General features: G+C 43.9%; 1 protein-coding gene and 1 non-coding gene across 2 annotated transcripts; one reads left to right on the top strand and one right to left on the bottom strand.

Moving 5' to 3' along the window:
* Positions 1-692: 692 nt before the first annotated feature.
* LOC142576916 (U6 spliceosomal RNA) lies at positions 693-795 on the bottom strand. The gene has a single exon (XR_012827024.1). It is a non-coding gene; the product is annotated as a U6 spliceosomal RNA (small nuclear RNA).
* Positions 796-1569: 774 nt separating this feature from the next.
* On the top strand, positions 1570-3618 carry Sfxn1-3 (Sideroflexin-1-3). Its single transcript, XM_075686574.1, has one exon. The coding sequence runs from the start codon at positions 1728-1730 to the stop codon at positions 2682-2684; it is 957 nt and encodes a 318-aa protein (XP_075542689.1). The 5' UTR covers positions 1570-1727; the 3' UTR covers positions 2685-3618.
* Positions 3619-13324: the final 9706 nt, after the last annotated feature.

Here is a 13324-nt window from a genome sequence, read left to right as displayed (position 1 = left end):
ACGCCATATGTGAACAATCTCTGGACGGATATTCAATAGTTTTAGTATTTCATAATTCAACAATTCCATTCCGTAATGTATGCAATCGTTTGGCGCGGCTGATTAAAATACCTTAATTATCCGGACTCCCCCCCTCCCCCCCCCTCCTCCGCCCCACTCGCGCTTAGATTAAATTTAGCTATCTGATCTTGTGTTTTCAGATATAATTAGGCTGTCCGAAAAAAAAAAAAGGCTGGCCATAATACAAGAAGCGCAAGTTGAAATTTGCGATGCCCCCCCGCCCCCCGCCCCCCGCCAGGTAAGTACGCCTATGCACACAGTGGTCATTCTTACTTGGAAATATGCTTGTTAATATGCAACTAGGCTATAAAATTGTTGAAATGCTATTTGTGCATTTTTATTAATGATAATTAGTCATCGGGTTTCAAGCTGATCTTTTGTCTCGCTGGTTAGTTAGCTACAGCCATCTTTTCTCACTACTTAGTATGCAGGCGTGGTACCTTATTGCACCGTAATGACTAATCGACATCGATTCAGCACTTAATATTATATTGTAATCGATTCATATTCCAAATCGTTTGTTTTCAACCGCCTCTAGTGAAAGCAATACACAAGGGAAAAAAGAAAAAAAAAGAATAACAAGCAAAAGCACCAGGGATCCTCGGCTAAACGTTTCTACTGAAAAGTACGAAAAAAATGTGGAACGCTTCACGATTTTGCGTGTCATCCTTGCGCAGGGGCCATGCTAATCTTCTCTGTATCGTTCCAATTTTAGTATATGTACTTTGGAAGTACAACATATGGGCGATTGTTCAAACATATATAGCCATGAGTTCAGCTGCACCCCCGAAGTGGTGAGTGTCTTTTAATAATACAAGATTTTGTATTAGTGCTCCTAAGCACTCAAGCTTTAATTCATTTTTCTCAATTAATAGCATTCTTCACAAACGTCTGTTATACTAACTATACTTGAAGTTAATAGAAATATATTTAATGCGTTAAGTTTTGCTTGCAGAACGAGAAAAGTACGGCGGCAAGCCTTAAAGGTGAGCGCAGCATTGTGTCGTCCTCTCGTGGACATCGCTGCAGTTAAAACACCCGCTCGTAAATTCAAAACGAGGTGCCAGGAAAACAAAATGCGTTCGACCGGGAAAGTGCTCCAGTAACGAAAATAATTGCAGCTTAGTCAAGTGGTGAACTTCCACAGACCATGTTGCTATAACTTTAGTGGCACCCAATAAAAATATTGCAAGCTCAGGAGTACAAGATAGATGGCCTTCGTGACGCAGTAATGAACGGCTCTCGCGCAGCCGTATCTCGAAGGGCGCAACAACTTTTAGAAACTTCACTTAGATGGCGCAAGCGCCTCTACCTTGCTTGCTGGTGAAGACAATTTGTAGGAGAAATTTTCGGGCGTAGTAACAATTAATAGTACAAGAGCACTGACAAAACTGTCTTGGATTATTCGTTGACTGGGTTCTACACTTCCTTATTAGCTCCATTATTAGAAAGAATGGACGCGTGGTGTCGCGCAAGGTGCAAATGTTGTGGACGTCGATTTAGGATGCCAGATACGTCAGCGCCCGTCTATTCGTCCGTCCGTGCCCGCGTCGACCGCTGCGGATCGTCTCCCGATTGCAGCGGCCAGTACGCATCGACGCCCAAGTCCGTTGCGGCACGTCTCCACTCCATCACCAATCACGGCGCTGAGCGGTCCGCCTGGCACGATGCAGACGCGCATCAACATCGATGAACCCCGCTGGGACCAAAGCACATATTGGGGCCGGGCGCGGCACTTTTTCACGGTGACCAACCCGCTCAATCTGTTGTGTACGGGTCGCGAGCTCGAGGAGTCGCGCGAAATCGTCACGCGCTACCGTAAGGGCGAAATGCTGCCGGGATTGACGGAAGAGAAAATCTGGCATGCCAAACACATCTACGACTCGGCGTTCCATCCGGACACTGGCGAGAAGGTGACGCTGATTGGCCGCATGTCGGCCCAGGTGCCCATGAACATGACGATCACGGGCTGCATGCTTACCTTCTACAAGACCACACCGCAAGTGGTCTTCTGGCAGTGGGTCAACCAGTCGTTCAACGCGGTTGTCAACTACTCGAACCGCAGCGGAGATTCTTCCATACCGTTGTCGACGCTGGGTCTCTCGTACGTGTTAGCGACCGGCGGTGCTTTAGGAACCGCGCTGGGTCTGAACAGTCTCGTGAAGTCGCTTCCGCCGCTCGTTGGCCGGTTCGTGCCGTTCTGTGCCGTGGCGGCGGCCAATTGCGTGAACATCCCCATGATGCGGATGCGCGAGATCAATCACGGAATTGCCGTAGTTGACGACAACGGCAACCGCCTCGGCGAGTCCAAGGTGGCCGCAAAGTGGGCCATCGCAATGGTCGTCCTCTCCAGGGTGGGCATGGCCGCTCCCGGCATGGTATTCCCACCGATTGTGATGAACACGCTCGAGAGGAAAGGCGTGCTGCAGCGCTACCCGTGGATCAGCGCTCCGCTGCAAGTGGGCCTGTGCGGCCTGATGCTGGTGTTCGCGACACCCCTGTGTTGTGCCATCTTTCCGCAGAAGAGCCACATTGATGTGAGCGATTTGGAACCGGAGTTGCAGGAGGTCATCAAAAAGCTGCCCAATCCTCCGACGAAGGTGTATTATAACAAGGGGCTCTGAGCTGTGTCTCTCTACAGTGCTTTTCTGCGTTTACATGCAAGAAAATGTGGTGTGCCTGCGCTGTGTAGACTTTTTTTATTGCAAGTTTCAAATTGTGGGTTAGAGTCTGTTGCAGAATTGGTCTGCTTTCCCTCGATGCGGGGCTTTGGGCATCCCACTTTTACATGTATCGGGGGGGATGATGTTCATCTACTAAATGACATATGAAAGCACAAATAAGTTGCATTGGCATCACACTGAAGAAAACCAGCAAATAATGATGGCATACGAGGTGCAATTGATAGTGTCTTTTAGAAAGCTTTAGGTGGCATTGCTTAGCTGCTGTTACTGAAAAGCATCTGTTGGATTTTGTGTGCTGGGATGGAGTAACCCACAACATGCCCCATGAGAATGCTTTGCAATCGCACACAAAAAAGTACTTGCATGTCTTCTGCTTAGTTAGCTCGAGTACCTGAGTACCATGATTCGTGTGCCCACCAACACAATTGTAGCAGCCATAAAACGGCTATACTATGCTAAACGTAGTTCGGCAAATGCAATACCTGTATGTTTTACCTTAGACGCTGCAAGCGCCACATTTTCTTGCATGTGTTGGAGTAAATATAACTTTCTCCTTCCATGCTGTTAACTAGCAACTTATTTTGCAATCAAAGACTTATTTTTTTGCAACTTTTCTGGGCTGTTGTACCAGGTGGGCTTTCATGCATGATTGCATTTCGGTCGCAAAACAATACAGTTTTTCTTCTGTGTCGCTATTCCAGGCACACTCACCTGTGCCCTACACACAATGCCACATGATCCTAATGAGAAATGAGAGGAGCAAAATAAGTCTGTCATTGTTTCATAAATAATTATCTTTTAGATGGCAAGTGTCACTTGTACCTTCCTACTGAGTACCATTGATGTGGCCCGCAATAAATGTTCTTTGTTCCTACTTAAGCAGTGCTGTGGAGCTCTGCTATTTCGTCAGAGTGCGCAATATGGACAGACGGGCATGTTTAAGATTGGTCACAAATGCTACAGTCACCCTTTAGGGGCGTGTGAATAGTAGTTCTTGAGGCTGAATCGAATAGTGTCAGAAGGAATTTGAATCGAACAGCGTCAGAAGCCAATTGAATTGAATGTTGAATAGTTCCTGAATAGTGAACAGTCTTCTCATCGTTAATATCACACAACGAGAAAGTTTCTGTCATTACACTGCACATTATAAAGCCTGCTTTATTAAAAGCACTAAGGGAATATCAGGAACAACTGAGCAGGTTGTTCATAAATTTGGGACTCTTCAGGGCGTATGTTGTCATTTGTCATCATATAAAACTTATAGAGGCAGTCTTACTGTCCTATTTAATATGCATGTATATTTTTGTGACCAAATTGGAAGTGCGTGTCAAACAGTACCCAATGCCGGAGGCCTTGCCTAAACATTTTACTGTGAATGATTGTGTTTAGTCGGAAAAGTCTGGCTGTCCAAGTGACGCAACATGCTCTAGTATGTTATGTCCACTGAGGATGAGATGAAAGTTGTTGCAGCTTTGATTGAATTTCATGTTTGATGGTCTAAAGTAGTCTGCAGGAAGTATTTGGAAACTACTTGTAATATATCTTGATTTTTGAATATTTATTATTCTGTTCGAGGACCAAATCAATTGTGACTCTTCAATTTGAGGACCGAATCAAATAGGAAAATATTCGGTTCATTATTAAAAAGTTTTGAATATTTGCACACCCCTGTCACCCTTCTTGCTGTGAATCTGCCCTGTTGCATACTTAGAATTGATATACAGATAACATGAGGCCATAAAAGGAGGTTTAGGCCACCACCATGATAGGCTTCAATCATGTGCACTTTAACAAGAGCCTGCATTTTAAATCAGTTCTTCTTTTTTATCTTCTTGCTATGGTCATAGTTTATATCATGTATCAAACTGACATACGAATAGATGGCTTCACTGCTGCTTTTTTGCCATTATCTAAATATGTCTGGTTGAGTTTGTGCATGGCAGGAAGGAAATGTTTTGTAACAAACAAGACCTCTTGAAAAAAGTTGGTGCATGTGATGAGAGTTCTGATTTCTTTAGGGGAAGCTAGTTCGTACTGTAGAATATCGGATGCAGAGACACGACTCAAGGTACAATTGGGCATGGAAGCAGTTTGTTTTGGGATAATACTAATTCATACACATTTACAGATGCAAGCACCTACATAACAGCACTTGGTTATGACTTCGGAAATATGTTGCTCATAATTCTGCATGCCTTGCCAGACTAAAGCCCTTGCATTGATGAAATAATTCTGGAATTGAAGGACATGATTTTACTATGTAACAAATGTCAAAGGTCAGACGTTTGTGGTAGACTTGTGAAAAATTGTTTATAGTTTCATGTTCAAGAAGTGTTATTACTTCTAAGTTTAGTGTGTGAGAGGAGTGCTTGCTGTATTTGATCCACATATCGTCATGGTGTTCGAAAGTGTAATAATGGAAGAGCTTATTAAAGAAATGACTGGGGTTGCAGCCAAGGGCCAAATCGTTCGTTTCCGTCCCTAGTATTGCGCACCAAATGCTATATTGATGAGGGTTGTTGTCAGATGTACGTAGTGTGGTAGCTCTACCACTTTGCGTACAACCGTCTTTACAATCTTAATTTACTGCAGGGACTCCGCACAGTGGAAGGTCACATTTGTGGTGGGTGTTCATGCAGTGCCTCATATAACCTGCAAGCAGGTTAGTGTGTGTTAACACTGTAGTGCATGTTGAAAGTCTGACTGCAATACATTGGCACCCTACTTCGTGGCAAAGCTAGAACTTGACCTCGCCACCTCAAACGGTGCTTAGTCATAGTAAGGTATAATTATGTAATGATTGTGTAAAATTGCTGTGAACTCCGGAACACAGTTGGAAAGTATGTGGCAGCTACATAAGACACGGTAATGATGTCTACTACTGACACAAAAACATAATCAGTGTATACCTACCGTATGTTCTTCCATCTGTATCAAAACTGAAAGTCGTTCCACTTATTCACATACAATAGAAGAGCAGTTTATTGACTGTCGAGTGGTCCTCACAAAGAACATTAGGGCCCGCGAAGTTTCATAATGGCACGTGAAGTAGATCGCAAAGATCAAGACTTTTAGTCCCCCGGCAAGCATAGAGAATAACCCCTTTAGCAGAAGTTAGATATTTTTTTACTGCGTCCTCAACTTTGAAACTTCTCCAGCATGTTATTTTTTCGAAGGCAGACTTTATTCCTACTGTGTTTCATCTTGGTGCCCTCGATAATTCCTAAAAAAAAAAGAACTGTTTTAGGCCCTGTACATCTCCAAAGCATGATTAAAATATTTGGAGAAAATCTTCGCAGTGCATTGGATTAGCCTTCGTCACACATCATTCTTGACATGCCCATTAAGATTCATTGTGTTAGCTCCAGTGGTGTTCTGGGAATTAATTTTCAGGTACATTTGTAGAGAGCATTAAGAGCAGATATTCTCTACTGCATCCAATCACAATAGCAGCTTTGACATAAAATTGACTGTTGAGTCATGCTGGGTAATCACTTGGGGACAGGCACAGTGACACAACATACCTAATGAAAAATGGCAATATTGCGAGGCTGCAAGAAAGAGTGTTTGTGTTCAAGAAAATTGCAAAATTTTCACCAAGGATGGTCAACCTCTCGCAGCAGTAATAATGTACCAGGGGAGGTGTTAATCGGTGTAAAAACTGAAAGTGAAACTTAAGTAAACTGAAGCTGAAAACAAGAGAAGCGCACGGGGTTAAATTAACCTACACGCGCGTACACCTAATGGGTCTTGAGATTGCGGCCTGCGAAAGCCTATTCAGGCACTGCGCAGTGCGTGGCGTTATACTTTTTTATCTGGCGACAACGATTACACAGTGAACAGGCGAGACAAGGCCCTCGACAATGACGTGCCTGCAAAAAGAAAAGAAACTTAAGCATAGCGCTTTTAACAATATCGGCCTGCCACAGATAAGTACAGCTCCTCTTACGTTTAGGCCGATTCTGCCAGATTGCGGGAGGGCCGTCCGAAGGCAATTCATTCGAAAGCATCTGTGCGGCAACGAAACTCTTGAGCTATCTCACTTTTGCCGTCCTGCAATCTCGAAAATCCGTCACCGAGGCAGTGTTTACTTCGCGACAAGCGTCTGATTCGGAGGCCTAACGTCGTGGGAGCGCTGAGCATTATCTCGCTCGCGATGTCTTCTTTTTTGTGTGCTTTGACCCCTTATCAGCGCCTAGCTGGCAAGCGGCTGTGCTTGGATCACTGAGTTTATCTTAGAGTCTTGTAAACTTTATGCAGCTGGAAGGGGACACTAAAGAGGAACACGAAGTTAACCTATCTACTCAGTGGCGCAGCCAGAAGCTTCTTTTCGGAATGGGGTGAGGGTGGGGGGGGGACTTCCCACGAAACACAGAACCTCTTAAAAACTTCTTGAAACGGCTACAAACGGCTATAGACGTCTTGGTCTATTATAAGACTGAAAATAGAATTTCTTCTAAACATAACCTCAGCACTTGGAATATGCTAGTATATATTCTATCTGCGGCAAAACCCACTACTGGTGTCACTAGAGTCTGTTTTGGTAAACGTATTCAGAATGTCTAACTCAAGAACTTTTCTAGATCTTTTTGTCTAAAAGTGCATAAAATGCCAAACGACGTGTTAAATGTGCGGTTACCGTCGGCCGTCGGCGTTAGAGAATAAAAGACGCCACAGACAAATCGAACTCGTTGGAAGCAACATAAGTTAATTGGCTTTAATATTAAATAATTTCACACCAGAACTTCAACAATCAAGGGCGTGTTATTGTTTTCCATACGGGGCGCGCACACGACGCCTGGAAACCATTCTATGCTCGCGCAGCAGGTATTTACAGCAGCAGGAGCGAAACGCCGGTGTTGCACAGCGGTGTCACAGAGCCACCGCGCTGCGATCACTTCGGCGGCACAATCCAAATTTGTCGGACATCTCATTCTGTGCTGGACACAGTGGGAGGCAGGAAGTTTGAAAAGACGGCCATTGCCGCCCGCTATGTCTCGGTCGTGGGTTCGTTATCCAGTTGTGCGTCATTCTAAGCCGTTCTGTACATTTCTACTGGATATTAACTGGAGTCATTTAGCTGTGCTGATGCTCTGTGCCGTGTGTTTTGCATCAGTGCTTCGTGACATCGGCTGTATTACGTGTTTTCGCCGACGGCTTACTACCACAATGGCGGGATCTGCGTTCGCCGCCTTCGTGTCTCGGTGCGTCTTTGTACGTCGCACGTTCGGATAACACTTTTTCCGGTAAGTTAAATACATTGCGCTTCGTTTTTTGTCAACAATGTGAATATATTTAGGTGTTACTCGCGACAATTCTTGATATATGGGCTCTTCTGTCCTGCGAGTTTTCGTCATTAGTTTTATACGAGGGTTCTGCTTGTGTTCAGCCGTTCAGCATTACCGCGCTCCACGACTTCCGCAACAACAGTCAGAACTTTGCCCTGCTTGTTAGCCTGTGGTTAACGTAGCACGAGCCAGCCGAAAGGAGTGCATTCGAAGACGACGCGCTGGCTGTAATGCTGAACCAGACTGAACTCGCCCTATTTTGTGTCCTTTTGTTCTTAGGTGTGCGCGCGTGTGTGTCAGTGACTATGCAGTTTGTAGCGTTCCCACTTTATAGCAAAACAAAAAATATAACTGCAGTGTTTACTTCATCTATACAATTCCAAATTAAATCGTCTGCTGATGTACAAATTTCACTTGTGTTTTGTTCTAAATAAGCAGCAAAACCTTTAAACTAGTAGGTGCTTCATCTGGGAGTGAAATCACGACAGCTTGGCATTTATTAATGAATGACTGTGACCGGGTCACCTTATTTGTAATTGCAAATTTGCCTTTCAACTGACTTTATGCTATCTTATTTTGTCCCTTTCACTCTATAGACGGCTGGACATCCTCCTTGTACCTTGGCACTAGCTGGATGACGGGACCTCATCATTATCAGTGTAAGCCAATGTACTGTACGCCCTCTGGTCCTCCCAGTGCTTTTTATATGGGTCAAGGCCAGGGAGCGCTTCGTGGTAAAATAGCTAGTTAGTGTCTCACAAATGGCCATTTTTTGCACTGGTCCATTATAAGCTGCCGCTATTATAACCAATTTCTCAGTGCCAGTGTACATACACAGTTCTACTAATAATTAGTTTCCCTAAGCCTTACAAAATTTACCTGTGGGTAGTCATTGCTATGTAAGAACTCACAAATTAACTCTGCTGTGTCATAGAAGTATTCCATACATGAGTAAAAATTTTCTACAACAGTGTACATTACACCTTGCTTCCCTATGCACATATGTATTCAAGCCAGTATTTGATTAGTTTGGTATTCTAAATGTTTTCTGTGTGATTTAGTTTCTTTACAGGAACTTACTGTACAGCATCAGCAAGCAGTCTAAATTAAGATTTATGTGTGCTGTAAAAGGTGTGCTTTGCCGCTAGAATTGATAAAACATAGGCCAAGGCTTCCATACAAGGACAAACTTCAATTTCGCTCTACCACCATCAGCACTTGGCTGGCGCTTGCAAAATGAATCACATCAAGTAGCTTGTGCCAGACTGTTTTTAACCTTATTGTGAGGAGATCACAAAGTGATCTGTGGAGGTGCCTGCGTCTGAGATATAGATTGCACTGCAACATATGTGCGTGCAGAACAGGCATGATGCTGAGGGTTCCAGCAGTTTCAGAGGTGCTTTTAAAATTTTGTCATAACTGCAATTTTACCTGTGCTGTTTTTTATCACCTATTTCAATAATATCATTGGAGGTGTTATCAGAATTTATCAATCTATTTGCCCTGGCCCATTAGCCTGCCACATTTGCCTTTTCACTAGGTGGGCAATTATTCTGCATGGACCATTGCTTGAATACACCTTTTTGTGTGCAGTGGCTTCTCAGTTGCAAGTCAGCATAGATGCTCAGAATTACCTGAGGCTATAGATACACTGATGAATTTGCCACCTGTACGAATCACTTTGCACTTTCTCACGCAAACAGCATGCTAACATTTCCAAGTCAGTGGGCAATGTTATTGTTTGATCACATCATGAGATACTTTCAACTTTGTATGACGCATCATCCAAGGTGTTGCGTCATTTGTGTGAGGTATTGCCCGAAGCCAATTAGGGTCACATGAAAATATATCAACAAAGTGATTGATCCAGCTAGGAGTGTTGCTTTGGAACACTACTTTATCACCAGTCCTCCTTTGCATGCTACCTGCTTACTCTGTACTGTGTCATGTTTAAGTTTGAAGGAAAGGCAGCAGCTAGGCAGTGCAAAATGCCAAACTTGCTTTTAGTTCAACACTATAAAACGCTATTTAACTTTTTAATTAAGTTAGTACATCATTTACCTGCAGAGTGAATTACTGTTTTAAACTGATTATATTTTGCAGGAAGCTTCTCAGACTTGTTTGACAGGTTGATAAGTGGCTTTTTAGCCACAAAACACCATACAATAAATTAAAGGCTGACTTTGACTCTGCTATGCAACTTAATGACTATATGCCAGGAACAAGGTCTCTGAGTTGTGGTGCTGGCTAACACTCCCAGCGTTCGACTAGGACACATAAATACCCAAGAAAGTGGATGGGAAAACGACGCCGCTGTAGCTCAATTGGTAGAGCATAGCACGCGAAATGCGAAGGTTGTGGGTTCAGTTCCCACCTGCGGCAAGGTGTTTTTTCATCCACTTTAATTTCCATTAATTTATCGTTTCTTTAATTTAATTTATTAAGCACAAGTAATTTCCCCTATGTTGTCCTTGGTGTCAGTGTTTGTTGGCTTCTTATAATAGGAAATATACTAGTCATTTTAAACATCATCGCATACATACCTTAAGATACCTGTAATTTAAGAGAAATGAGTGCTTAAATTTATTTTTAATGTGAGCCAAACTTCTTACTTAGCACATATTGCTAATTGAAGTTCCAATTTCAACATTCCCATTTCTTCCCTTGCCCTTTTTTTCCTGTTCTGTGCAGGTATTGCTTTCCTATGTCTACAAGAACCGTCACACGTGGCCTGTGACAGCAAGCTTTTGTGGGCAGCCAGTTGCTCTCCTACGAAGGCTGGCCTACTCGGGCAGCGGCGGCAATCATCTTCAAGATTTATCCATGATCACCTTTGCTGCTATTTGTCACTCTTGTTAATTACACTTTCTGCATCTTTCCTAATTTATTAGGTAATAAAGTATGAGTATGTGACATGGTGCGAAGTTGATGCCTTGCTGCATTTTCACTTGCAATCACCTTTTATGCATGAAAAGCTCATCATACAGTTTATGAAAAAAAATAACAGCATATTATGATTTATCTTTCAGTTCTTGTAACATGCAACATACAAGGAATTCACTAATGGATGGTATGCTGAAGAACTCGCCATTATTTCTGCGTGATGCTGTGCAAGCATGTGGCGCTATCTTACAAGAGGCACCCAGAAAGTAAGTTACAATTTACTTTTAAATGAAGCATGGACATCAGAAAAAATATATTTATATTGCTAGTTAGAGTGGTTCGCAGAGTGTTTTTCCAGATGTGTACTATCCTTTATTTCTTAACTCATTGCAGCACAGTGTTCTGTTCCGTATACTGGTGTAAGGCTATTGTGCCCCCTGTAGCTGAAACAAGGATGTAATTTTTGCCTGAACTGCAGCATCACTGACAAAATTTTTCTTTGCTAGAAACTATTTCAATTTGGTGGAGACCCAGCGGGGCGAAGTTTTGTCTATAAAGATGCGTTTCACGCAGAGATGTTCTTGTTTAGGTCAATGAGTCAACATTGGAATTATATCAGCATACAATACAGATCTTGTTTTATTTGCAAAATAATTCTGACAAGTGGCATTCAATTGATTGGTCTAATTAAAAAGCACAAATTGACCAATGAGGCTGTACTACACTATTCCCATGGTTCACATCTGGAAAAACTACCTCTTCATCACTCTATCCGACAATATAAACTTTTTTTTCTGATGTCTATGCCTCGTTTAAAATAAATTGTAACTGTGGGCAAACGTCGTGTTACTGTAACAGCTGCCGCAAAAATTTGAGGGAATGTCTAATAAAAGTCGTCAGTTGTTCTTGTCAAGCTGTCCATTAGCCAACTTTTAGCGTAACGTTAGCAGGGCTTACTGAAGTACTTCTAGACGTCCATGGCTACAAAATGTCTTGATCAAGACAGCTACTAGGCTTTTGAATAAGCTGTTCAAGACATCTTTTAGACATCAAATAGCTGCTTGCGTGTTTCGTGGGTTGATCGGGGACGGGAAGGGGGTGAGAGGGAAGAGGTGGCTGAGCAGGCCGCATACTAAGCACAAATTTTGGGTGTGGCGAGGACGAGGGCACGTGCTTGATGTGCCGCCCCTGGCTACGCCACACTTAAGTGGCGCCAAATTACGCCAAGTTAGCCTACGCCAAGTTAGTCTTTTGAACGGGCCTGACAGAATCCTGAAAATGTGCGATTTTAAAATCACACATTTTCAGGATTCTGTCAGACTTTAATTGGTGGAGAAAATTCGATTATTAGCCGTCTGTCTCTCAAACCGGGAGACCCATGACGTAATCATGATGACACGACAGAAGCGGCCTCAACTGGATCCGCCAGCGCTACCGCGCCAATCACAATGTTTTCTTTTGTGCCTACATGGAGAAGACGACGAAGTGTCTTCTTGGCAGAACACTTGTTTCTGTGCTCTGTGAATTTTTGGTAAAATCTTCGGCTTTCGAGGTGCCTCGCCTCCCCGTCTTGCAGCCATGGACGCGGAGCATGCTAGAGGCCCGCCTGGCCAGACGTCATCACAGCCGTCAACCGCAAGGAAGCGAGTTGGCTCCCCCAGTGACACCGAAGACACCGAGCTGTACTCCATGTCGGACGACTCATCCGACGACGGCTTCATACCCGTCCGGAGTAAGAGGGCGAGAAGAAAAATCGCCAACACAGCGCCGTCAACTCCTGCGAGCACAACGACTATGAAGTCAAGGCCTGCGCGCTGGCCACACGTCATCATTTATATGCCGGAAGAGCCATCAAGCAACCTACGATTACTGAACAGGCAAGCCCTATCCATTTTTCTGGAACGTGCGGTGCCGGATCAAATTAAAGATATAAGAATAAATCCACGCAAGAATATACTCGCCATAGACGTGTACAACTCGAGTGCGCTTGGACAACTTCAAGCGCTCACGGAGCTAGGCGGAATCAAAATGCGCCCCTTTATCCCGATCGACGGCACATCCATAGCCGGTGTGATTTACGACATCGACATAGCCATTCCTAATGATGACTTACCTAGCCTCATCAAGCCGGCATACGAAGGCACGATCATTACGCAAGTGCGCCGCCTTGGGAATACGCGCTGCGTAAAATTAATATTCAAGGGGGATTGTATCCCATCCCACGTTAAAGTCGGACATTTTCGACATCCGGTCCGACCATTCATCCAGAAGCCGCTTCAATGCCATCAGTGTTTCCGGCTAGGACACGTCAAGGGCGTGTGTCCCAACTCGCCACTGTGTCCCCGTTGCGCTGAGCCTCATGCAGAACAGACCTGCGGTGCCACGGTCCTGAAGTGTGCTAACTGTAGC

The sequence above is a fragment of the Dermacentor variabilis genome, chromosome 3 (assembly GCF_050947875.1).
Source record: "Dermacentor variabilis isolate Ectoservices chromosome 3, ASM5094787v1, whole genome shotgun sequence".
NCBI classification, from domain to species: domain Eukaryota; kingdom Metazoa; phylum Arthropoda; class Arachnida; order Ixodida; family Ixodidae; genus Dermacentor; species Dermacentor variabilis.
Note: the sequence above shows the minus strand (reverse complement) of the source record. Positions and strands in the feature narration are given on the sequence as shown.